The sequence below is a fragment of the Protomyctophum bolini genome, assembly GCF_963924005.1.
Source record: "Protomyctophum bolini genome assembly, chromosome: 20".
Classification (NCBI taxonomy): Eukaryota; Metazoa; Chordata; class Actinopteri; order Myctophiformes; family Myctophidae; genus Protomyctophum; species Protomyctophum bolini.
In genome coordinates, this window is record NC_137881.1 from 3,332,808 (window position 1) to 3,360,168 (window position 27,361).

The 27,361-nt window shown below is 41.1% G+C and overlaps 2 protein-coding genes across 2 annotated transcripts in view; one reads left to right on the forward strand and one right to left on the reverse strand.

Moving 5' to 3' along the window:
• Positions 1–16,041, forward strand: part of LOC308335904 (GTPase IMAP family member 8-like) — a gene marked incomplete at its 3' end in the record, with an annotated part of 70,585 nt that extends 54,544 nt beyond the window's left edge. Inside the window, exons 8-15 of the mRNA XM_080793126.1 lie at positions 10,158–10,218; positions 11,567–11,634; positions 11,842–11,902; positions 13,030–13,097; positions 13,305–13,365; positions 14,949–15,016; positions 15,224–15,324; positions 16,011–16,041. Of these exons, the coding sequence (XP_080649252.1) occupies positions 10,158–10,218; positions 11,567–11,634; positions 11,842–11,902; positions 13,030–13,097; positions 13,305–13,365; positions 14,949–15,016; positions 15,224–15,324; positions 16,011–16,041 (519 nt within the window). The remainder of the gene's footprint in view (positions 1–10,157; positions 10,219–11,566; positions 11,635–11,841; positions 11,903–13,029; positions 13,098–13,304; positions 13,366–14,948; positions 15,017–15,223; positions 15,325–16,010) is intronic.
• Positions 16,042–25,207: 9,166 nt separating this feature from the next.
• Positions 25,208–26,539, reverse strand: LOC308335905 (tubulin beta chain-like; the record flags this gene model as incomplete). The annotated part of the gene is made up of 1 exon (XM_080793127.1): positions 25,208–26,539. One exon carries the CDS (start codon positions 26,537–26,539, stop codon positions 25,208–25,210), a length of 1,332 nt encoding a protein of 443 aa, XP_080649253.1.
• Positions 26,540–27,361: the final 822 nt, after the last annotated feature.

Below are 27,361 nucleotides of genomic sequence, written 5' to 3' on the forward strand. Positions count from 1 at the left end.
ACGAGCTTGTAGATCTGCTATTTGTCAATAGCTATAAAAGACAAGTATAACATTATGCATAAAACCGTCCGAAATGGGATAGACATGATGAAAGCTAGTGGGTGGACAGACAGACAGACAGACAGTCTGGATGGACACTGACAGGTTAAAGCTATCGATCGCTGTTCCAACAACCTCAACTCAACCGGCTGTTATTATGGATCCCCATAATCCAATTTAATGCATTTACAATTGATCTAATCCAGTCAAACCCGTTCCACAAAATGTCGTCTAAATCATCATGACAGTTCTCTCAATGCTTCTATGTCAGCGTGGCTTCTATTTCACATCAAGGACCTCCACCAGAATTATCTGTATTTGGACATCATCTGAAAATGTGTTGTTCCTGGGAAAGGAAAGGAAAGGTACTATGTTTACCCAGGGTAACTGGACTAAGGAAAGGAAAGGTACTATGTTTACCCAGGGTAACTGGACTAAGGAAAGGAAAGGTACTATGTTTACCCAGGGTAACTGGACTAAGGAAAGGAAAGGTACTATGTTTACCCAGGGTAACTGGACTAAGGAAAGGAAAGGTACTATGTTTACCCAGGGTAACTGGACTAAGGAAAGGAAAGGTACTATGTTTACCCAGGGCAATGTGTAATTTACGTCGTATTGTCTCTTTATTGTTAATGGCATTTAATGTTTGTGTTGGCACCGTTTGTTTTACATCACCATTACATCACCTAATGAGTTAGACTTTAATATATTAGTGCCCCTCACTTCACACGGGTGTGATTTTTATTATAATTATTCATTGTGGTATAATGATATATTCAACAAAATAAATTGACCAATGAACGGTCCTCCTTCCTCAACAAATCAGAAGCCTCCACGTCATCAGAAGAAAGACAGACAGACAGACGACGCATGGCTATGACGTCACTGACCATACCTTGGTACTATATCTATGATGAATTGAACATGGTGGACCCTGTTGTAAACAAGTGTAATGCTTTATGGTGTCGTCCACTCAGTTGAGTTGTATCGAGTTGTGCTTGAAATGTACTGTAATTCTGCAATACTCCAATCATTCAATCATCAATGAAGTTAGTTATAGGGACCAAATGGACCCTTATGGGTCTGTATTAGTAACTCTGAGAGTGTACACATGGAACCAAACGGACCCGTTAGGGTCCATTTGGTTCCATTTGTACACTCTCAGAGTTACATTAACATTGATTTTACAATATAATTAAACTGGGGGTCCAGGAGATAGTATTGTCATTAAATGGGGGTCCGTAGCCTAAATGCATGTCAAACTTGACGCGACATTAAACGGGTTGAGAAGAATCACTGCTTAGAGCCGTAAAGACCTTCTCTCATGTATACTGAGATTCTCCCAAACTGTAAATAAATACTTCAATCAATCAATCAATGGCCTCTTCGTCCTAGCTAGGCTAACAGCTAATATAGCATAGCATCATGCTAACAGTCAGGAATGGAACTTTAATGTCAGGTCTGTCTGTCTGTCTCTCTCTCTCACACACACACACACACACACACACAACGCACACACCAGTCGTATCAGTGCAACACGACACAGCATGTGTTGCAAAGTATCTCCAAACAGAACCAACGTTCTCTTGCTAAAATGAAAAGAGGAAGAATTAATGTATGTGTTTCAGTGTTAGCCACACAGCCTCCTCCTCCTCCTTCTCCTCCACTAGAGGAAGGAAGCTTCGACACAACATTAAAACAATAAGAAGCTCTAATATCCTCACCTCGTGCTTCAATCCTCCGTCCCTCAGTGTGTGTGTGAGTGTGTGTGTTTATTAATATGCCTCCATAAAGCCTGTACTGTATTGTGTGTGTGTGTTGACTGTATAAAAGGAGCTAAGGCAGCAGTGCGCGTACACAAGGCAAACACTAAAGAGAATGAACTGACACACCAGGGCTGGATGCACAGGAAGTGACATCATACGCGCGCGCACTGTGTGTGCGTGTGTGTGCGCGTGTGTGTGTGCGTGTGTGTGCGCGCGTGTGTGTGTGTGTGTGTGTGTGTGTGTGTGTGTGTGTGTGTGTGTGTGTGTGTGTGTGTGTGTGTTTGTGTGTGTGTGTGTGCGTGTGTGTGTGTGTGCGTGTGTATGGTGTGTACATTCACTTCGTCTCTTGAAAACGAATTGGAAATGGTGGTATGGTACAAACCAGTATTGATTGATTGATTGATTGATTGGTTTATTAACAGTGCAAATAGTACAGCGGTACAATTATACAATGGAGCTAAAAGGATTGATAATATTGTTTGTTTTTGTTTGTTTGTTTGCCTCGTGTTTTGCTTGTTTTTTGTTGTGGTTTGTGTGTTGTGAAGAATGTTGTAACACAAGTATTGCTTTTGAAAAGTGCTATATGCCTACAAATAAAGTTTAATAATATTATTATTATTATTGTGGTCTTGTGTAATAATAACAATCCGATAAAAGAACAGCCGTACAGCCTGATAAAATAAATCACACCTGTGTGAAGCGAGGGGCACTAATTATATCATCGTACATCATGAGGTAAATTCTCCATTCATTTTTCAATGGGAATGTGTTTGTGTAAAACGAAAATCTACACTATAAGCTGAATACTGCGTGAAAAGAGGAGTTGTCAGGCAATTAGGGGCACTAGATTTGCCCGTAAACCAAAAGTTTAGCAGCATATACAGTTAATATACGATAATATACAGGTGTGATGGTACAATTTTCGAGTTTACCAGAGTTTGTTGGAAAGTTTCCTGTAATATACACATCCGTATTCCATGCTTTTTGCGCAGTATATATATATATATATATATATATATATATATATATATATATATATATATATATATATATATATATATATATATGTGTGTGACAGTATTATATAATTACACAAAATAGGACACAAATAAGTGCTTTTACCTGACTTAATTCTCCATAGTTCACGTGTATAGGAATACAGTACATAGTGCATTAAAGGTCACTCCTTTTGCCCCCTGTATAAATGTCGGGGTCATACCTATGTTCCCTCAGCCCTATGTTCCCTCAGAAGGAGCATTGGTCCGAGGAGCGCTGGGGTTCGGGAGAGGGTGGGTGGTTAGGTTTAGGTGTCTGCCCCGGGGGAGGTTAGGGTTAGGGTGAGGGTCCTGCGACTGTGCGACACCCCCACCTCTTCCTTCTGTACTTAGTTCCGTCTTGGAAGTTGGAACGAGGTGGGTGTCTTTGTTGAATTCTCCGTATAACATGATAAGTATTGTACTTGCAAATTGATTTATACAGTGTTTGTTTAACCCTGTTTAGAGAGGAGTTGTTGCACTACTACGAAACTAACGTGGACGGTGGAGACGTGTCTTTGTTATTCTTTGTCAGGTATGTTACGTTCTATTATTTGTTGTGTTACTGTCGTCTTGCTTCTGTACTTCCGTCTTGGAACGAGAGAGGCCTTGTTGCACTACTACGAAACTAACGTGGAGAGTCTGGAGACGTTACGTGTCTTTGTTATTCTTTGTCAGAATAAAGAGAGGTTTCCAAGGACAGTTCTGGGTCCGTCTCATGTCTATTCTACACAACGCAGAGAGAGACAGATTACACCGGTTACACTTATATATATATATATATATATATATATATATATATAACTGTTTTATTATTATTAGTGTGTATGGTTCACGTGCATGCGCGCGCGCGCGCGCGCACACACACACACACACACACACACACACACACACACACACACACAGAGATATGTGGTTAGTTCAGTCTAAATTAATGTGTGAATCCAGACATCTCTAGCAGTGGTTGTCAAACCAAATGGACATGTGAGGTCATTTGGTTCCATATACACTCTCAGAGTTACAGACCTGTGAGGGTCCATTTGGTTCCATGTGTACTCTCAGAGTTACAGACCTGTGAGGGTCCATTTGGTTCCATGTGTACTCTCAGAGTTACAGACCTGTGAGGGTCCATTTGGTTCCATATGTACTCTCAGAGTTACAGACCTGTGAGGGTCCATTTGGTTCCATGTGTACTCTCAGAGTTACAGACCTGTGAGGGTCCATTTGGTTCCATATGTACTCTCAGAGTTACAGACCTGTGAGGGTCCATTTGGTTCCATGTGTACTCTCAGTTACAGACCTGTGAGGGTCCATTTGGTTCCATGTGTACTCTCAGAGTTACAGACCTGTGAGGGTCCATTTGGTTCCATGTGTACTCTCAGTTACAGACCTGTGAGGGTCCATTTGGTTCCATATGTACTCTCAGAGTTACAGACCTGTGAGGGTCCATTTGGTTCCATGTGTACTCTCAGTTACAGACCTGTGAGGGTCCATTTGGTTCCATATGTACTCTCAGAGTTACAGACCTGTGAGGGTCCATTTGGTTCCATATGTACTCAGAGTTACAGACCTGTGAGGGTCCATTTGGTTCCATGTGTAGTGTACACTCTCAGAGGTACAGACCTGTGAGGGTCCATTTGGTTCCATATGTACACTCTCAGAGTTACAGACCTGTGAGGGTCCATTTGGTTCCATGTGTACTCTCAGAGGTACAGACCTGTGAGGGTCTATTGGAACCCTCTTTGAAAACCACTTGTCTAAATATATTATATTCATTATATTGTCCAATGTGTGATATAACGATATAACATTAATGACAACAAACCAGCAGATTATTCTAATTTACTGTATGTTGATGTTTTACAGTTCAACCAACAGCTGTAGACAGGATGGCCAGTGGAACCTCAGCTTCCATCACTGGTGAGTTCTATCAACCCTTTAAAACTGGGAAAGGATCTGTGTGGTTTTAGAGTTCAGCTAAACGTGTATATATATATATATATATATATATATATATATATATATATAGGCCTACATACTGTATAGCAATGTAGTTTTATCAGAAAACTCTTAGGATAGCAGATCTATATCATAGCAGATCTACAAGCTCACTGCAGCATGCACGTCACTTGTGCCACGCTGTGAGGTTGTACATATTTGAACAAGTCCTCAGTGTTGAGTGTGGAATAGATTTAACTTTTTCATATTTTAACACAAATCCTCTCTTCTGGAGGTCCCTGGAAAGATATTTTACAATGGAGCAGAAAAGATGGGGGGGGGGGGGGGGGGGGTCTCTGCAGCCAAAGACATATCATTCTGGGTGTCCTTGACTTGAGATCTACTGATTTAAAAGGCATTTGTAGAATCGGCCTCAGGTCTTAATGGGTTAAATCAGATGAAACCAACAAACTGATACTGGTTTAGTCACATCTGTGATTTTTTTATCAATATTATGTTTATTTCTCCAACCAGGGAAGAACAGCGAGCCGTCAGAACTGAGCATTGTTCTGATCGGAGGTAGAGGCAGTGGAAAGAGTTCAGTAGGAAACCTCATCCTGGGCAGAGATGGTTTTGACACAATCGAAAACACATCTAAGAGTGTCATGAGACAAGAGTTAGTGTCAGGGAGACAGGTCAGTGTGGTCAACACTCCAGGATGGGTGTCTAATCATCCCCTAGATCTGACCCCAAAACTGACCCAGTTAGAAATCCAACATAGTGTGAGTCTGTGTCCTCCAGGACCACATGCCTTCGTCCTGGTGATGCCATTGGACGCCCCATATGTGGGAACAGATCTGTCAGCAGAGGAGCATGTGAGTCTTCTCCTCAGTGACCGAGTGTGGAAACGCGCTATTATGGTGTTCACTGTAGCTGATAAAACCAACATGAGACCTGATCTCATCATTACATCTAATTATATCTTTAGATATCTCACTGAGAAATGTGAAGGTCGCTTCCATGTTCTTAACATCAGTGACAGAGGAGATGGTAGTCAGGTCACACAGCTGATGGAGAAGATAGACTTCCATGTTCTTAACATCAGTGACAGAGGAGATGGTAGTCAGGTCACACAGCTGATGGAGAAGATAGACTTCCATGTTGTTAACATCAGTGACAGAGGAGATGGTAGTCAGGTCACACAGCTGATGGAGAAGATAGATCAGATGGTGAAGAGTAGTGGTGGTCACTATGAGACAGAAGAACACGTCTCAGAGGAACTGAAGGAGAAGGAGAGAACTATCAGCAGAAGAGCAGAACAAAGGAGGACAGACTCTCTGAAACGAACCACTGGACTTCCAGAAGATACTGGTACACACACACACACACACACACACACACACACACACACACACAGTTTTTTATTAATTAGATTATTAGATATTAAGAACATATAATTCCCTGGACATTGTATCCTGGTTCTTTAATCATTCCTAATATGGGCATGTCATTACACTGTAGTGTAGGCGAACAATTCCAAGCAGATCTACAAGCTCACAACACAACATATTTTGTTAATTGTGAGCTTGTAGATCTGCTATTTTCTTGCTATTATTACTGCGATGAATGATGAAATAATGATATGTCTCCAGTTTTTAAATAAGAATCTGTCAAATTGAAAGTAAACAATGTTTTCTCTGACAGGACTGACTGACCTCAGGATTCTGCTGTTGGGAAGTGGGTACTCTGGGAAGTACTCTGGGAAGAGACCAGCAGGAAACACCATTCTAGGAGGAAGTGGTTTTCAAACTGAACTGAGGTCAGTGCAGTGTGAGGTGAGACAGGGTAGCGTAGCAGGGAGACAGGTGACAGTGGTGGACTCACCAGGCTGGTACTACAACCGTCCACTACAGGACACCTCAGAGATGGACAGATTGGAGATCCAGGACAGTGTGTCTCTCTGTCCTCCTGGACCACATGCTGTTCTTCTGGTCGTTCCTCTTAGAGAAGCATTCACCAAAGCACAGAGAGTAGCAGTAGAGGAACACATGACCCTTCTGTCACAGAGCGCGTGGAGTCATGCTATAGTCCTGTTCACCCATGGAGAACTTCTGGGAGACAGAAGCATCGAGCAGCACATCGAGGCTGAAGGAGAAGACCTCCGCTGGCTTGTTGACACATGTGGGAACAGGTACCATGTCTTCAACAACCAGGAGACAGATGACATTGTTGACACATGTGGGAACATGTACCATGTCTTCAACAACCAGAAGACAGATGACACTCAGGTCACAGAGCTGCTGCAGAAGATGGAGGAGATGGTGGCAGGAAACAGAGGAGGACACTATGAAGATGGCGGAGATGTTTCAGAGACGACGTCAGAGAGGAAGAAGATCAGAGAGGAACATGTCCACACATTGATGACCAAGACACAGAGACAAAGAACTGCTCTGAAAGCTCTGTTTGAAGGTAATGTTTATCTGTGTGTGTGTGTGTGTGTGTGTGTGTGTGTGCGTGCGTGCGTGCACACATGCCTGCGCGTGTGAATCCCACATATTAATAGAAAAGATAATGTGTAAATAAACAAAAAGGTTAATTTAAACAGCATTGATGTCACGGTCTCACATCATCTACCGAAACACCGTGTGTGTGTGTGTGTGTGTGTGTGTGTGTGTGTGTGTGTGTGTGTGTGTGTGTGTGTGTGTGTGTGTGTGTGTGTGTGTGTGTGTGTGTGTGTGTGTGTGTGTGTGTGTGTGTGTGTGTGTGTGTGTGTGTGTGTGTGTGTGTGTGTGTGTGTGTGTGTGTGTGTGTGTGTGTGTGTGTGTGTGTGTGTGTGTGTGTGTGTGTGTGTGTGTGTGTGTGTGTGTGTGTGTGTGTGTGTGTGTGTGTGTGTGTGTGTGTGTGTGTGTGTGTGTGTGTGTGTGTGTGTGTGTGTGTGTGTGTGTGTGTGTGTGTGTGTGTGTGTGCGTGCGCGCGTCAGGAGAACATCAGAGTCTACCAGAGGTGAAGGTGATGCTGGTTGGTGGAGAACAGGATCAGAGAAACAGCGCTGGAGATCTCATACTGCAGGATGATGTGTTTAAACCAACTCCATGGAAGGTGAGTAATATTATATGAATGTGATGTTATAATTATAATGAATGACTTCACTCTAAGTAAATAAACAGTAAAGAGATCAAATATGTTTTCTGAAGATAATGTAACAGTATATAATATATTATACTATACTATCTGCTGTCATGAATGTGCATTGATCATGTGATCAGTGAAGTGTCACTGATCACTACACAGAAATGTGTCATTTTAGATTTGTGTGTCGGCTATTATCATCGTAGGTCACTTCTGCTATTTCTATTTTTTTATCTTGAAAATGTAACAACTACTAATTTAGAAGGTATTTGTAGAATCAGCATCTTAACCCATTTTGGGCGGGAACCCCTTTTGATGTTTCAAGCATTATGTTACGCTTTAGCTGTTGAAAAATAACAGATCTACAAGCTCGTAGCGCGCCACCGAGTGCCGCGCTACGAGCTTGTAGGTCTGCTATTTATGAAAAATGCGGCACAAATCTTTGAAAAAATAATCTTTCAGAGCGAATTTTAATTTAATTTCGACGTCAGGTCTAAATGGAATAATGGGTTAATAAACTGCTCTGAATGTCAAATTGACAGCTTTCAAACACAGAGTTTAAACTTTTAGAGATTTGTTCGTTTCAGAATTCAGATTATGGCACAATATTAATCCCATATTACTGTCACTGTTAGACAAAGAAAATGAGAATAATATATTCAGTGGGTAAAATTGAAGAGCAACTCCAGTTAGGACAGAATATAGTGAATGTTTTGATTATTATGACTAACATACAGTAAACTTCATATTCCAGGAGTTTAAAACCCTGACTAAACTGACAGAATGTGTCAGACAACAGAGACTAACATACAGTAAACTTCATATTCCAGGAGTTTAAAAGCCAGACTAAACTGACAGAATGTGTCAGACAACAGAGACGAGTTGCTGGAAGAACAGTGAGTGTGGTGAACTGTCCAGACTGGTCGACTACACCTCCATCACAGAAGACCAAAGACGTCCTTCTACACGGTGTGACTCTGTGTTCTCCTGGACCCCACGCTGTCCTGGTGACTGTCAATGTCGAGTCCAGTTTCTGTGAAGCTGACAGGAGATCAGTGGAGGAACACATGGAGCTGCTGGGGGACAGAGTCTGGAGACGCGCTCTGGTTCTATTCACGTGGGGATACTGGCTGGGAGGGAGACGTGTTGAGGAGTACATCGAGGCCGAAGGAGAACCTCTGAGGTGGATCCTGGAGAAATGTGGCTACAGGTACCATGTTCTGGATGGTTTCAACTGTGACATTTCAGAAGTCACAGAGCTGATGGAGAAAATAGAAGACATGGTGATGAGGGACAGAGGACAGTTTGGACAGATGACACTCATTGAAAGACTGCGAGGAAGAACAGAAGAACAATGGAAGAAGAGAAAGCAGGAGATGATAGAGAGGATGAGGAGGTCTGTGACGACGAAGCCAGAAGAATCAACCCTGCCAGCTGGCAGGAGGAGGAACAGCATGAAGCATCTTCCTCCAAGCAGTGAGTATCAATATCCTGTTTACATCATGGTGTCATCACTGTCAGATGGAAACCTGTACTGTATGTCCAATAATGTTACTTTTCAGGTAATAAAAAGAGGCTGTGTTTCAATGGGTAGTAATTATTTAGTCACAGCTGTTGTTAATACTTTTTATTGGTTCAATAGTTATAAAACACACAGCCAGACTACTTATGGCATTAATTTAGGAAAAAATAAACGATAATTATGTAATCGTGTAATGTAATGTGTTGCTGTCTGTTGTCTTGTGTTCCAGTGAGTGTGTTTATTATTGTCAGTGTAAATGTGTTGCTGTCTGTTGTCTTGTGTTCCAGTGAGTGGAGGAACACCGGATTCAGGATATGGATTGTGTTCCAGTGAGTGTGTTTATATTGTCAGTGTAAACGTGTTGCTGTCTGTTGTCTTGTGTTCCAGTGAGTGTTTATATTGTCAGTGTAAACGTGTTGCTGTCTGTTGTCTTGTGTTCCAGTGAGTGGAGGAACACCGGATTCAGGATATGGATGTGTTCAGGACACCATGAGTGTTGTTTCAAGCCAGGCAGAGACCAGTGTAAGTGTTTCCATTGTGGTCTACAGTATGTATTACATTATTCAACATAGCATAACACTTTGTTGATAACTAGCTTTAGTTACAAATGCAAATGTAATTGATCATATTTTTCCATTGTTGTTTTTATATAGGAAGATAAAAAAATATGTAAGTGCTGATGATTGATATACCATCTATCTGATATATCGGGATGATATTTGTTTTCAGTCTGTGGTGACGGGGCCAGCTGTCAGGAGGAGGAACAGCATGGAGCATCTTCCTCCAATCAGTGAGTATCAATATCCTGTTTACATCATGGTGTCATCACTGTCAGATGGAAACCTGTACTGTATGTCCAATAATGTTACTTTTCAGGAAATAAAAAGAGGCTGTGTTTCAATGGGTAGTAATTATTTAGTCACAGCTGTTGTTAATACTTTTTAGTGGTTCAATAGTTATAAAACACACAGACTACTTATGGCATTAATTTAGGAAAAAATAAACGATAATTATGTAATCGTGTAATGTAATGTGTTGCTGTCTGTTGTCTTGTGTTCCAGTGAGTGTGTTTATTATTGTCAGTGTAAATGTGTTGCTGTCTGTTGTCTTGTGTTCCAGTGAGTGTGTTTATATTGTCAGTGTAAATGTGTTGCTGTCTGTTGTCTTGTGTTCCAGTGAGTGTGTTTATATTGTCAGTGTAAACGTGTTGCTGTCTGTTGTCTTGTGTTCCAGTGAGTGTGTTTATATTGTCAGTGTAAATGTGTTGCTGTCTGTTGTCTTGTGTTCCAGTGAGTGTGTTTATATTGTCAGTGTAAACGTGTTGCTGTCTGTTGTCTTGTGTTCCAGTGAGTGTGTTTATATTGTCAGTGTAAACGTGTTGCTGTCTGTTGTCTTGTGTTCCAGTGAGTGGAGGAACACAGGATTCAGGATTTGGATGTTTTCAGTCCATGAGTGTCGTTTCAAGTCAGGCAGAGACCAGTGTAAGTGTTTCCATTGTGGTCTACAGTATGTATTACATTAATCAACATAGCATAACACTTTGTTGATAACTAGCTTTAGTTACAAATGCAAATGTAATTGATCATATTTTTCCATTGTTGTTTTTATATAGGAAGATAAAAAAATATGTAAGTGCTGATGATTGATATACCATCTATCTGATATATCGGGATGATATTTGTTTTCAGTCTGTGGTGACGGGGCCAGCTGTCAGGAGGAGGAACAGCATAGAGCATCTTCCTCCAATCAGTGAGTATCAATATCCTGTTTACATCATGGTGTCATCACTGTCAGATGGAAACCTGTACTGTATGTCCAATAATGTTACTTTTCAGGTAATAAAAAGAGGCTGTGTTTCAATGGGTAGTAATTATTTAGTCACAGCTGTTGTTAATACTTTTTATTGGTTCAATAGTTATAAAACACACAGCCAGACTACTTATGGCATTAATTTAGGAAAAAATAAACGATAATTATGTAATCGTGTAATGTAATGTGTTGCTGTCTGTTGTCTTGTTTTCCAGTGAGTGTGTTTATATTGTCAGTGTAAATGTGTTGCTGTCTGTTGTCTTGTGTTCCAGTGAGTGTGTTTATATTGTCAGTGTAAATGTGTTGCTGTCTGTTGTCTTGTGTTCCAGTGAGTGGAGGAACACAGGATTCAGGATGTGACACCATGAGTGTCGTTTCAAGCCAGGCAGAGACCAGTGTAAGTGTTTCCATTGTGGTCTACAGTATGTATTACATTAATCAACATAGCATAACACTTTGTTGATAACTAGCTTTAGTTACAAATGCAAATGTAATTGATCATATTTTTCCATTGTTGTTTTTATATAGGAAGATAAAAAAATATGTAAGTGCTGATGATTGATATACCATCTATCTGATATATCGGGATGATATTTGTTTTCAGTCTGTGGTGACGGGGCCAGCTGTCAAGAGGAGGAACAGCATAGAGCATCTTCCTCCAATCAGTGAGTATCAATATCCTGTTTACATCATGATGTCATCACTGTCAGATGGAAACCTGTACTGTATGTCCAATAATGTTACTTTTCAGGTAATAAAAATAGGCTGTGTTTCAATGGGTAGTAATTAGTTAGTCACAGCTGTTGTTAATACTTTTTATTGGTTCAATAGTTATAAAACACACAGCCAGACTACTTATGGCATTAATTTAGGAAAAAATAAACGATAATTATGTAATCGTGTAATGTAATGTGTTGCTGTCTGTTGTCTTGTGTTCCAGTGAGTGTGTTTATTATTGTCAGTGTAAATGTGTTGCTGTCTGTTGTCTTGTGTTCCAGTGAGTGTGTTTATATTGTCAGTGTAAATGTGTTGCTGTCTGTTGTCTTGTGTTCCAGTGAGTGTTTATATTGTCAGTGTAAACGTGTTGCTGTCTGTTGTCTTGTGTTCCAGTGAGTGTTTATATTGTCAGTGTATACGTGTTGCTGTCTGTTGTCTTGTGTTCCAGTGAGTGTGTTCATATTGTCAGTGTAAATGTGTTGCTGTCTGTTGTCTTGTGTTCCAGTGAGTGTGTTTATATTGTCAGTGTAAATGTGTTGCTGTCTGTTGTCTTGTGTTCCAGTGAGTGTGTTTATATTGTCAGTGTAAATGTGTTGCTGTCTGTTGTCTTGTGTTCCAGTGAGTGTGTTTATATTGTCAGTGTAAATGTGTTGCTGTCTGTTATCTTGTGTTCCAGTGAGTGTGTTTATATTGTCAGTGTAAATGTGTTGCTGTCTGTTGTCTTGTGTTCCAGTGAGTGTGTTTATATTGTCAGTGTAAATGTGTTGCTGTCTGTTGTCTTGTGTTCCAGTGAGTGTGTTTATATTGTCAGTGTAAATGTGTTGCTGTCTGTTGTCTTGTGTTCCAGTGAGTGTGTTTATATTGTCAGTGTAAATGTGTTGCTGTCTGTTGTCTTGTGTTCCAGTGAGTGTGTTTATATTGTCAGTGTAAACGTGTTGCTGTCTGTTGTCTTGTGTTCCAGTGAGTGTGTTTATATTGTCAGTGTAAATGTGTTGCTGTCTGTTGTCTTGTGTTCCAGTGAGTGTGTTTATATTGTCAGTGTAAATGTGTTGCTGTCTGTTGTCTTGTGTTCCAGTGAGTGGAGGAACACAGGATTCAGGATGTGACACCATGAGTGTCGTTTCAAGCCAGGCAGAGACCAGTGTAAGTGTTTCCATTGTGGTCTACAGTATGTATTACATTAATCAACATAGCATAACACTTTGTTGATAACTAGCTTTAGTTACAAATGCAAATGTAATTGATCATATTTTTCCATTGTTGTTTTTATATAGGAAGATAAAAAAATATGTAAGTGCTGATGATTGATATACCATCTATCTGATATATCGGGATGATATTTGTTTTCAGTCTGTGGTGACGGGGCCAGCTGTCAAGAGGAGGAACAGCATAGAGCATCTTCCTCCAATCAGTGAGTATCAATATCCTGTTTACATCATGATGTCATCACTGTCAGATGGAAACCTGTACTGTATGTCCAATAATGTTACTTTTCAGGTAATAAAAATAGGCTGTGTTTCAATGGGTAGTAATTAGTTAGTCACAGCTGTTGTTAATACTTTTTATTGGTTCAATAGTTATAAAACACACAGCCAGACTACTTATGGCATTAATTTAGGAAAAAATAAACGATAATTATGTAATCGTGTAATGTAATGTGTTGCTGTCTGTTGTCTTGTGTTCCAGTGAGTGTGTTTATTATTGTCAGTGTAAATGTGTTGCTGTCTGTTGTCTTGTGTTCCAGTGAGTGTGTTTATATTGTCAGTGTAAATGTGTTGCTGTCTGTTGTCTTGTGTTCCAGTGAGTGTTTATATTGTCAGTGTAAACGTGTTGCTGTCTGTTGTCTTGTGTTCCAGTGAGTGTTTATATTGTCAGTGTATACGTGTTGCTGTCTGTTGTCTTGTGTTCCAGTGAGTGTGTTCATATTGTCAGTGTAAATGTGTTGCTGTCTGTTGTCTTGTGTTCCAGTGAGTGTGTTTATATTGTCAGTGTAAATGTGTTGCTGTCTGTTGTCTTGTGTTCCAGTGAGTGTGTTTATATTGTCAGTGTAAATGTGTTGCTGTCTGTTGTCTTGTGTTCCAGTGAGTGTGTTTATATTGTCAGTGTAAATGTGTTGCTGTCTGTTATCTTGTGTTCCAGTGAGTGTGTTTATATTGTCAGTGTAAATGTGTTGCTGTCTGTTGTCTTGTGTTCCAGTGAGTGTGTTTATTTTGTCAGTGTAAATGTGTTGCTGTCTGTTGTCTTGTGTTCCAGTGAGTGTGTTTATATTGTCAGTGTAAATGTGTTGCTGTCTGTTGTCTTGTGTTCCAGTGAGTGTGTTTATATTGTCAGTGTAAATGTGTTGCTGTCTGTTGTCTTGTGTTCCAGTGAGTGTGTTTATATTGTCAGTGTAAACGTGTTGCTGTCTGTTGTCTTGTGTTCCAGTGAGTGTGTTTATATTGTCAGTGTAAATGTGTTGCTGTCTGTTGTCTTGTGTTCCAGTGAGTGTGTTTATATTGTCAGTGTAAATGTGTTGCTGTCTGTTGTCTTGTGTTCCAGTGAGTGTGTTTATATTGTCAGTGTAAATGTGTTGCTGTCTGTTGTCTTGTGTTCCAGTGAGTGTGTTTATATTGTCAGTGTAAATGTGTTGCTGTCTGTTGTCTTGTGTTCCAGTGAGTGTGTTTATATTGTCAGTGTAAATGTGTTGCTGTCTGTTGTCTTGTTTTCCAGTGAGTGTGTTTATATTGTCAGTGTAAATGTGTTGCTGTCTGTTGTCTTGTGTTCCAGTGAGTGTGTTTATATTGTCAGTGTAAATGTGTTGCTGTCTGTTGTCTTGTGTTCCAGTGAGTGTGTTTATATTGTCAGTGTAAATGTGTTGCTGTCTGTTGTCTTGTGTTCCAGTGAGTGTGTTTATATTATCAGTGTAAATGTGTTGCTGTCTGTTGTCTTGTGTTCCAGTGAGTGTGTTTATATTGTCAGTGTAAATGTGTTGCTGTCTGTTGTCTTGTGTTCCAGTGAGTGGAGGAACACAGGATTCAGGATGTGACAACATGAGTGTCGTTTCAAGCCAGGCAGAGACCAGTGTAAGTGTTTCCATTGTGGTCTACAATATGTATTACATTAATCAACATAGCATAACACTTTGTTGATAACTAGCTTTAGTTACAAATGCAAATGTAATTGATCATATTTTTCCATTGTTGTTTTTATATAGGAAGATAAAAAAATATGTAAGTGCTGATGATTGATATACCATCTATCTGATATATCGGGATGATATTTGTTTTCAGTCTGTGGTGACGGGGCCAGCTGTCAAGAGGAGGAAAAGCATGGAGCATCTTCCTCCAATCAGTGAGTATCAATATCCTGTTTACATCATGGTGTCATCACTGTCAGATGGAAACCTGTACTGTATGTCCAATAATGTTACTTTTCAGGTAATAAAAAGAGGCTGTGTTTCAATGGGTAGTAATTAGTTAGTCACAGCTGTTGTTAATACTTTTTATTGGTTCAATAGTTATAAAACACACAGCCAGACTACTTATGGCATTAATTTAGGAAAAAATAAACGATAATTATGTAATCGTGTAATGTAATGTGTTGCTGTCTGTTGTCTTGTGTTCCAGTGAGTGTGTTTATTATTGTCAGTGTAAATGTGTTGCTGTCTGTTGTCTTGTGTTCCAGTGAGTGTGTTTATATTGTCAGTGTAAATGTGTTGCTCTCTGTTGTCTTGTGTTCCAGTGAGTGTTTATATTGTCAGTGTAAATGTGTTGCTGTCTGTTGTCTTGTGTTCCAGTGAGTATGTTTATATTGTCAGTGTAAATGTGTTGCTCTCTGTTGTCTTGTGTTCCAGTGAGTGTTTATATTGTCAGTGTAAATGTGTTGCTGTCTGTTGTCTTGTGTTCCAGTGAGTGTGTTTATATTGTCAGTGTAAACGTGTTGCTGTCTGTTGTCTTGTGTTCCAGTGAGTGTTTATATTGTCAGTGTAAATGTGTTGCTGTCTGTTGTCTTGTGTTCCAGTGAGTGTGTTTATATTGTCAGTGTAAACGTGTTGCTGTCTGTTGTCTTGTGTTCCAGTGAGTGGAGGAACACAGGATTCAGGATGTGACACCATGAGTGTTGTTTCAAGCCAGGCAGAGACCAGTGTAAGTGTTTCCATTGTGGTCTACAGTATGTATTACATTAATCAACATAGCATAACACTTTGTTGATAACTAGCTTTTGTTAAAAATGCAAATGTAATTGATCATATTTTTCCATTGTTGTTTTTATATAGGAAGATAAAAAAAATATGTAAGTGCTGATGATTGATATACCATCTATCTGATATATCGGGATGATATTTGTTTTCAGTCTGTGGTGACGGGGCCAGCTGTCAGGAGGAGGAACAGCATAGAGCATCTTCCTCCAATCAGTGAGTATCAATATCCTGTTTACATCATGGTGTCATCACTGTCAGATGGAAACCTGTACTGTATGTCCAATAATGTTACTTTTCAGGTAATAAAAAGAGGCTGTGTTTCAATGGGTAGTAATTATTTAGTCACAGCTGTTGTTAATACTTTTTATTGGTTCAATAGTTATAAAACACACAGCCAGACTACTTATGGCATTAATTTAGGAAAGAATAAACGATAATTATGTAATCGTGTAATGTAATGTGTTGCTGTCTGTTGTCTTGTGTTCCAGTGAGTGTGTTTATATTGTCAGTGTAAACGTGTTGCTGTCTGTTGTCTTGTGTTCCAGTGAGTGTGTTTATATTGTCAGTGTAAATGTGTTGCTGTCTGTTGTCTTGTGTTCCAGTGAGTGTTTATATTGTCAGTGTAAACGTGTTGCTGTCTGTTGTCTTGTGTTCCAGTGAGTGGAGGAACACAGGATTCAGGATTTGGATGTTTTCAGGACACCATGAGTGTTGTTTCAAGCCAGGCAGAGACCAGTGTAAGTGTTTCCATTGTGGTCTACAGTATGTATTACATTAATCAACATAGCATAACACTTTGTTGATAACTAGCTTTAGTTACAAATGCAAATGTAATTGATCATATTTTTCCATTGTTGTTTTTATATAGGAAGATAAAAAAATATGTAAGTGCTGATGATTGATATACCATCTATCTGATATATCGGGATGATATTTGTTTTCAGTCTGTGGTGACGGGGCCAGCTGTCAAGAGGAGGAACAGCATAGAGCATCTTCCTCCAATCAGTGAGTATCAATATCCTGTTTACATCATGGTGTCATCACTGTCAGATGGAAACCTGTACTGTATGTCCAATAATGTTACTTTTCAGGTAATAAAAAGAGGCTGTGTTTCAATGGGTAGTAATTATTTAGTCACAGCTGTTGTTAATACTTTTTATTGGTTCAATACTGTAGTTATAAAACACACAGCCAGACTACTTATGTCTTATGGCATTAATTTAGGAAAAAATATACGATAATTATGTAATCGTGTAATGTAATGTGTTGCTGTCTGTTGTCTTGTGTTCCAGTGAGTGTGTTTATATTGTCAGTGTAAACGTGTTGCTGTCTGTTGTCTTGTGTTCCAGTGAGTGTGTTTATATTGTCAGTGTAAATGTGTTGCTGTCTGTTGTCTTGTGTTCCAGTGAGTGTTTATATTGTCAGTGTAAACGTGTTGCTGTCTGTTGTCTTGTGTTCCAGTGAGTGGAGGAACACAGGATTCAGGATTTGGATGTTTTCAGGACACCATGAGTTACACCAGTGTAAGTGTTTCCATTGTGGTCTACAATATGTATTACATTAATCAACATAGCATAACACTTTGTTGATAACTAGCTTTAGTTACAAATTCAAATGTAATTGATCATATTTTTCCATTGTTGTTTTTATATAGGAAGATAAAAAAATATGTAAGTGCTGATGATTGATATACCATATATCTGATATATCGGGATGATATTTGTGCTTTTTCACTAATTACAATGTTCCCTCTCTTTCCTGTTGACAAGGAGACACGACAGAAGACTCTGTTTGAGAGACTGACAGGAGTTAAAACTCTAACAGCAGAAGAATGGAAGAAGAGAGAGGAGGAGCTGATCGATACGATGTTGACGCTTGTGATGACGGAGCCACAAGAACCAAGTAGTGAGTCTTACTGTTGTCCTCTTATGTGGACATGCATTACTTACTAAAATGTGTGTTTGTGCATTTCATAAAATAACAAGATTGGATGCATTTTCATTAAAGAATCATTAGTAGGCTGCTCTGAGATGAATATTTAGGGTGACCAGATTTAGGGTGACCCGTTGCGTGAAGTCCCTCATTTCCAAGACTTTTCAGGCGTCCCACAAACTGAGACCCTGTCCCACATTGGGCATATAGGGCAATATATTTGCAAACAAAGTATCTTGCTTTCAAATAAGTCAGGACACTGTCAAAGTGCACGTGGTCAGGTAGGACACCTACTGGACGACAAGAGGTACTACATAGATCTCAAAAGAAAAATATAATTCCCAGACATGTCCTCTCCATTATAGTTACAGAGTGACCAGACGTGTCCCTTTGCGTGGGACAGCCCCTCAGGCATCAAACTGAGACCCTGTCCCACATTGTGACTGGCAGGCATCAGTGTTCAAACTGAGACCCTGTCCCACATTGTGACTGACAGGCATCAGTGTTCAAACTGAGACCCTGTCCCACATTGTGACTGACTGGCATCAGTGTTCAAACTGAGACCCTGTCCCACATTGTGACTGACTGGCATCAGCGTTCAAACTGAGACCCTGTCACACATTGTGACTGACAGGCAGCAGTGTTCAAACTGAGACCCTGTCTCACATTGTGACTGACTGGCATCAGCGTTCAAATGCCCTAATTAATAGTCAGTCCTCAATAGTTGGCATTCTGTTGTAAAGCTCTCTGTCATCTTGCTGGAAAAGAGACAACCTCTTTTCCAGCAAGATGTTTTTAAGCCTGTTATAATAGGCTAACATGAGAAATTATCCCCTGCCTAGGCTACAGTAGCATTTTAAACAAAATGTTTTATTCTAAGTGTAAATGTGTGGTGGTGTGTTGTGTTGTCTTGTGTTGCAGTGACAGTGTTTTATTCTAAGTGTAAATGTGTACTTGTCTTGTGTTGCAGTGACAGTGTTTTATTCTAAGTGTAAATGTGTGTGTTTGTTGTCTTGTGTTGCAGTGACAGTGTTTTATTCTAAGTGTAAATGTGTGTGTTGTGTTGTCTTGTGTTGCAGTGACAGTGTTTTATTCCATGTGTAAATGTGTGTGTTTGTTCTCTTGTGTTGCAGTGAGTGGTGACACACCTTCTGCCAAGGTCTCAGGTTGGCTGAACAGACATCCTGGACCAATGGCGCCCTCTTCAGGACATGACACCGTGAGCATGGCTCCTCCCAGCCTTGCAGACACTGGTGATGTGAGAGATGAAGATGTTTCATAGATGAAAACTTTATTAGTTACTTTATTGAGTTATACTTTGTTGCACACACCGGTGTCATGGATCAGATAAGGTACACAGGCTGACACGGTTAGAACATGCAAACTGTGGTAACTTCATAGAAAGAGTAATCTGCGTAGAGTTATTTACAATCAGGTCTGTACATACAATGTCTCTGTTAGGAGCTGTCATCACCCCAGGGGGTCACGGGACAGTTCTAATCTTGATGAAATATCTCAACTGTGTTCAGGGAGCTTCCTGCTCTGCTATACAACGTATTTGTGATTCAATCAGTTAGACCTGTTAATAATACATTACATTCTACCTTTGTGACATTGTCGCGTTTATTCCGGGTGGTGGGCTCATTATAGTATTAAGTGCCGACCCAGCTTATATTTGTAACTTCATGTTGTGTTGTATATGTTAGATGTTAGTGCTACTAAGGAAGTTCACTGCCTCTACAGAAAATACTCTGTGTTATATAAGAACAGAAATCCTCTTATCAAGCAATTACAGTATCTCAGGGATGTAGATATTAATACAGTTAATTGGGAGGTAAAATGTGTTTATGCTACTACTAGAGGAATGCGGTGCGTATACTAGTGGGACACAGTGAAGTCAATAATTGATGACAATGGTATAGGAAGTATCAGATATCAAGAGGCGTGCTTTTAACAGGATATACTATAGTAGCGTGTCTTTTCCAGTTCATTCTAAAGACAATGTAATGAGCAGGAGACATGGCGTTTGCGTAAGTCTTTATAATGTGTTAATAAGTACGGTTAAATAACGATACGCTTGTCGCTAGATCTGTGAATTAATAGTATATGTTGTGTTTCTTTGTGTTTCAGTTTATTACCTGCTAATGCCACTAACGCGCCTAATGTCGCGACCTCTGAATCTTGTGATAATGATAAGAACAATTAGTTGTGGAAGCTATTGAACTATATCTAAACACGGGCCAGACAAGGCAAATGAGGCTTTTACTGTACACAAGTTTAGTAGAAGTGTGTTTGTACGTGTATGAGTGTGTTATGAGATTGTAGTAATAAAATTGCCGGAAAATAAGTGATTGTTTGCGAGCCTTTATTGCAACTTGGAGGAAGTGTGTGTTTGAGTAATATAACGGTGTGTGTTTAAATCACGAATTACCCATACCTGTTCGTTAACTCCTTTACGGAGGGTTGAATCAATAGTTAAACAAAGTTATGAAACAGCAAAGTTTAATTATATCCGTACAGACATTATGTGTTAAATAAGGTTCCGCATACCTTATAATAATAGTATTGATATTTAGTTAGTCCTATTGATATAAACCGTATAGTCACTGTGCCACATGAGCTACATGCCAGACGTCCCGCCTACCTCTTACGGGCAGATCCGGTGAAAGCAACAATCTGATTGGCTCCCATAGAGAGGAGGCAGCCTGTTTGAATCCGGAGGGGGGACTTTGTGAAGTGAATATAATTATGGCAATGTTTGGGACCACTGTTTGTGTTCACATAGATTGGCTACTATGATGTGACTCCGAACTGAGGGCACGGGGCCTTCAGCCCGTGCCTCTGCCTTGTTGTACTGAGTGAATCCTGACAATAAAGCTGGATTCGTAAGACTGCAACCTGCCTGCCTACCTCCGTTCCTTCTCACTCATTCAACCATCGCTGCTACAAGACACGGGTCATTTGACACAAAATATTCATCACACGGATGAGTAGCAGATCTACAAGCTCACACAACTAGTACTGATGAGCATCGTTGTTCTTTTCAGTGTACTGAATCATTCAGATCAGATCACTGAAACTTTACTTTGAGTTGTACAGATCTACATTTGTATTATTGTATTAATATTATGTGAACATATTTCTACATTTCTGGTTGGCGTTTAAATCAGTTTAGGTTCATGCTTATTTGTCTGGATTAATTTGTTCTATTTAAATGTATTTTTTTTATCTGTTTATTTGAAAAGGATCCCCATTAGCTGATGCCATGGCAGTCAGCTAGTCTTACTGGGGTCCACACAACATATTACAAAACACATAAAAAAAAATGAAAAAACTAAAACATGAATTGCATTAATTCAGTTAATCAATCATCAGTAGGCCACCTATAGGCCTATATATAAAACGCAATTAAATAACATACATCTATTCTCAATTACGTATAAAACAGATTAAAACAAACACATGGTATAGAATAACTATAAATATATTTAGCCTAAAGTTGTTCTTTCAACTCGTCATTCATGTAAATAAAAATGTATCATTTGTTAGACGGATGTCAAGTCCTAACTTGTTCCAAAAAGATGAATATATAGCTCTATAAATTACTGTTTTTTTTCTCCGTTGGTTTGTGTTTGAACTATAGGTACAGTATTTGTATTGTGGGTGTGTATATCTTGACAATAATCTATTTGTTCAAACAAAAACAAAGGCATCTTTGACTTAATAACGCAAAATAAAAATGTGGCCAAACTTGAGGAAAGTCTTTGCTCAATAGTGAGCCATGAGAGGCTATACTAGTTCTTATAGATCAGCCCAGAACATGTCTGGCTGCCCTATTTTGTGCAACCTGTAAGTTGTTGGCCCGTAGTAAATAATTCAGGTTTAAGTATAGCGAGAAATTCCTCTAGACTAAACTAAACTAAACTATAGGGCCTGACCGATATAATCGCCGTCCAGCTGACATATCAGGCTGATATTTGCATATTTCATTCATATTGACATAATTGTCCCTTTCTTTAAATCTCTATTGGTCAATACATTTAAACCCACACCAGTCGGCCTGTGGACATTACAATGCATTATACATTTACAACCATGTGAGCTTTCATTGAAGAGAACATGATTGTATTTCAACATTATTATTGTTGTTCAAGATCAGGTTTATCATGTCATGTTTCATGTTGTCTGTAGCATCCATCCTGTATATTAATGTAAACTGTTCTGTTTCATCTATCAGGGAATAAATCACTTATTTTATGTAAGAGACAATACTGGAAATTATGTTCTCTTTTACTAAACTATGTTTACTATCTATAGTCTATACCAATAATTAATACACACACAGATTTGTTCAGTTATAAATGATATACATTATAAAATGATTAGATGTCAATTATTAGGTGTAAACGTGTCTGTTTTCATCAGGGAACATTATTACACTTCTGGTACAATTGGACACAAACAGGTCAAAGAGGTCAAACTAGCGTCAGATGGACAATATTCGACCTCATCCACGTTTAAACATGTTTTACTGCTGCATTGACGCCACAGTATAACTGATTATTACTGTAAATTACTTTAAGGGACTTCTGCTGTGTTTGTGTTTACAGTTGGGGAGTGTTGAGTGTGTTTGCTAGATGAGTAGCTTTGATAGCACTGGGTTTCAAACGTGACATTTTGGTTTGCTAAACACTTGCAGATGCAGATGTGTGAACATCTGGGAGGGCCTAGGAGTCAGGACACAAGTGTTCCAGCTCATTACTTAGGCTACCGTAAATGCCTTGATGTCATATTAGACCATATAGGCCATCATGTTGTTATTAAACCTCTCTGGTGTCTCACATTTTGGTCATGGGTGGTATGGCCCACTTAATTACTGTAGCCTAGAGGGGTAGGGGATATTTAACATGTTATTTTAACAGGCTTAAAGCTTAAAACAGGCTTAGCAGGAAAAGAGACGATGAGAGCGCTTTACAACAGAAAGCCAACTATTAGAGGACTAACTATATTTAATAGGGCATTTGAACACTGCTGCCTGCCGGTCACAATGTGGGACAGACAGGGTCTCAGTTTGAACACTGATGCCTGTCAGTCACAATGTGGGACAGGGTCTCAGTTTGAACACTGCTGCCTGCCAGTCACAATGTGGGACAGACAGGGTCTCAGTTTGAACACTGATGCCTGTCAGTCACAATGTGGGACAGACAGGGTCTCAGTTTGAACACTGATGCCTGTCAGTCACAATGTGGGACAGGGTCTCAGTTTGAACACTGATGCCTGTCAGTCACAATGTGGGACAGGGTCTCAGTTTGAACACTGATGCCTGCCAATCACAATGTGGGACAGGGTCTCATTTTGAACACTGATGCCTGTCGGTCACAATGTGGGACAGGGTCCCACATTGGTCATGTCCTCACATGTTCAGGTCCTCACATGTTCAGGTCCTCACATGTTCAGGTCCTCACATGTTCCGTGTTGGGGTGGACGTTGTAAAAGGAAAATAAAATGGTGCAAAAACACAGACAATTACGTCGTGGATATCGTGGTGAAATAAATGTCGGCGTGCCGAAACATCAACGCGATCTTGTGGATATCCAAAGATATCCAAAAGTAAAGATAAAATAAAATTTGGCACTGCCTCAAACATCACTTTTTACAAGCATTTAGCTGACGCTCTTAATCCAGAGCGATTTACAAAGAACAAAACTTGCAGGAACAAAACATGGCAATACAATCATATACATAAAAAGTAGTCATCATGAATCACACCGGTAAGCTAATAACGCAACAGTGGAAATATCTATATAATGAAACTATGCATATTTGCAAGTGCATAGTTTCATTATATAGATATTCCACTGTACTCGTCGAGGCTATTTGGAAAGTGCTACGGGCTAAGATGGAGTCTGAAGAGGTGGGTTAATTCTCAGACTATGCGGCACAAGATTGGGAGTATCTTTTGTATAGAGATATTCTGCTGTATTTAAAAAAAAAAAGAAATATTGACGATTATGTCGTTAAAAAAAAAGGAGATTCAGAAACATGTTTGTTGTGGAGAAAAATAAAAGGAAATGGTGCAGAAACAGACCTATTGTGTTGTGGATAATCTGTCGTGAACTAAATAATAAATAAAACAGACGTGTTGTTGTGATCATCTGTTTTGCTTTTAAAAAAACGGGAATTGAGGGTGGTGTTCAGAAATATTGTCATGGTGTCAATACTCTGTAATATAAAAAAAGGTTCATATTGCTGCATGTGAATATTGTCATCATGTTAAAAAAGATGTGCAGTATATTCTGTATAAAAAAGACGTAGCAGTGATTCAGCGTTAACTGAACAGGGATACGTAGTTTGGCGTTCACTGGCCGCGTTCTGGCGTTCACTAGCCGCGTTGTGGAAGCTCCCTCTCCACGCTAGCTTTGAGACGAGGTTTCCGCAGGTGCGTAGGGTTCAGAGGTCAGAGGTCGTGTCCGGCAGGAAGTCGGCCAATGGTGGTGACCTTCTTTCCGCAACCTTTTTCGTATCCAAAAAGCCGAAGGTTAATGAGTGGTCCGAGACGCCTGCAGATGTTTGCGCAAAAGAGTCGGAAAGTACAATTAGAGCGACGGGTGGAAGAAGCAACCGTTTTAAATCGGTTACTTAGTCAGCCTGTGACGTGTTTTCCCGTTCAACCCATGTGGGGGAACACGCCCGACCGCGGGTGTCAGTACTGCTCCGACTCGGATGAAATGGGAAAACGTGTCTCTCTCCGGCTGACTTACGTACGTGATTTGAAACGGTTGTTTCAAGCCGTCGCTTAAGATTTTACATTGCGACTATCTATTCCGATGATCTGCATGCGTCTTTCGGACGACCTATAGTCTTTGGATATGACGTTGCGAAAAGGGGGGGGGACACTCGATTTGTCGACTTACCGGACGCAGCCTCTGCCCGGGACCTAGCGCAGTGGGGAACCTCATCTCGGAGCTGTCGCGGAGACCGAGGTCCCAAACGGGCTATAGGTCTAGGAGTTCACTTATAGTTTCATGGCTTTTTCAGTCTCTCTGTTTAGGAATTTGTTTGGATGCCTCCATGGTCGTCTTTCTGTTCTTTCTCCTTCTATCCTGCAGCTCCCCCTGCTGGTATGACAATGAAGTGTTCTCTAGTCGTCGCCTTCCTCCTCCTCGTCCTCTCCGTCGTCGTCGACGGAGGCGTCCTGGTACTGCTGGTACTCGGACACCAGGTCGTTCATGTTGCTCTCGGCCTCCGTGAACTCCATCTCGTCCATGCCCTCGCCGGTGTACCAGTGGAGGTAGGCCTTGCGGCGGAACATGGCCGTGAACTGCTCCGAGATGCGCTTGAACAGCTCCTGGATGGCCGTGCTGTTGCCGATGAAGGTGGAGGACATCTTGAGGCCGCGCGGCGGGATGTCGCACACGGCCGTCTTGCCGTTGTTGGGGATCCACTCGATGAAGTAGCTGCTGTTCTTGTTCTGCACCTTGAGGATCTCCGCCTCCACCTCCTTCATGGATATGCGGCCGCGGAACATGGTGGCGACGGTGAGGTAGCGCCCGTGCCGCGGGTCGCAGGCCGCCATCATGTTCTTGGGGTCGAACATCTGCTGGATGAGCTGGGGCACGGTGAGGGCCGCGTACTGCTGGCTGCCTCGGCTGGTGAGCGGAGCGAAGCCGAGGATGAAGAAATGCAGCCGGGGGAAGGGAATCATGTTGACCGCCAGCTTCCTCAGGTCGGCATTGAGCTGGCCGGGGAAGCGCAGGCAGGTGGTGACGCCGCTCATGGTGGCACAGACCAGGTGGTTGAGGTCGCCGTAGGTGGGCGTGGTGAGCTTGAGGGTGCGGAAGCAGATGTCGTACAGGGCCTCGTTGTCGATGCAGAACGTCTCGTCCGTGTTCTCCACGAGCTGGTGGACGGACAGGGTGGCGTTGTAAGGCTCTATCACCACATCCGACACCTTGGGAGAAGGCACCACGCTGAACGTGTTCATGATCCTGTCGGGGTACTCCTCTCGGATCTTTCCGACGAGCAGCGTGCCCATGCCTGACCCGGTTCCACCTCCCAGGGAGTGGGTGAGCTGGAAACCCTGGAGGCAGTCGCAGTTCTCCGCCTCCTTCCTCAGCGCATCCAGCACGTTATCCACCAGCTCCGCTCCCTCGGTGTAGTGGCCCTTGGCCCAGTTGTTGCCGGCGCCGGTCTGCCCAAACACAAAGTTATCCGGTCTGAAGATCTGACCGAAAGGACTGGACCTCACAGAGTCCATGGTGCCCGGTTCCAGGTCCACCAACACGGCACGAGGAACATACTTGCCACTCGTTGCATTGTTGAAATAGACGTTGATTCTTTCCAGCTGCAGGTCGCTGTCCCCGCGGTACGTCCCGGTGGGGTCGATGCCATGTTCGTCGCTGATGACCTCCCAGAACTTGGATCCGATTTGGTTGCCGCACTGGCCAGCCTGTAAACTCACAATTTCTCTCATTTCTGTCAAAAGTTTTGTTCAGTCACCTATAAGAACTTCTCTTTCAGTCTTTTATACTAGTTTTTTTGTTTTTCAATCTTTCACTAGTTTCAATTTCTTTCTAGTTTCTTTCTTTTTTCTAGTTTCTTTCAAAGTTTCAATATTCTTTCTGTTTCTAGATTCCTCTTTCTTCTTCTTTCTGCTTCTAGATTCCTCTTTCTTCTTCACTGTTCTTAGGCAATTCTATATTCTGTTCTGTAGGCTGTGTGTAGGACCACGTCTTATGTACCCTACCAGGCTCCGACAGGTCCGACATCACACACACACACAAACTGTTGCCTAACAACACCACTTAGCGCACTGGTTCGCAAACCTTTTCATGTCAGGGACCCCCAAATGGACACTGATGAGCCCGCGGACCCCCATTTGAAAACACATGCCAGGGACCCCCATTTGAAAACACATGCCAGGGACCCCCATTTGAAAACACATGCCAGGGACCCCCATTTGAAAACACATGCCAGGGACCCCCATTTGAAAACACATGCCAGGGACCCCCATTTGAAAACACATGCCAGGGACCCCCATTTGAAAACACATGCCAGGGACCCCCATTTGAAAACACATGCCAGGGACCCCCATTTGAAAACACATGCCAGGGACCCCCATTTGAAAACACATGCCAGGGACCCCCATTTGAAAACACATGCCAGGGACCCCCATTTGAAAACACATGCCAGGGACCCCCATTTGAAAACACATGCCAGGGACCCCCATTTGAAAACACATGCCAGGGACCCCCATTTGAAAACACATGCCAGGGACCCCCATTTGAAAACACAT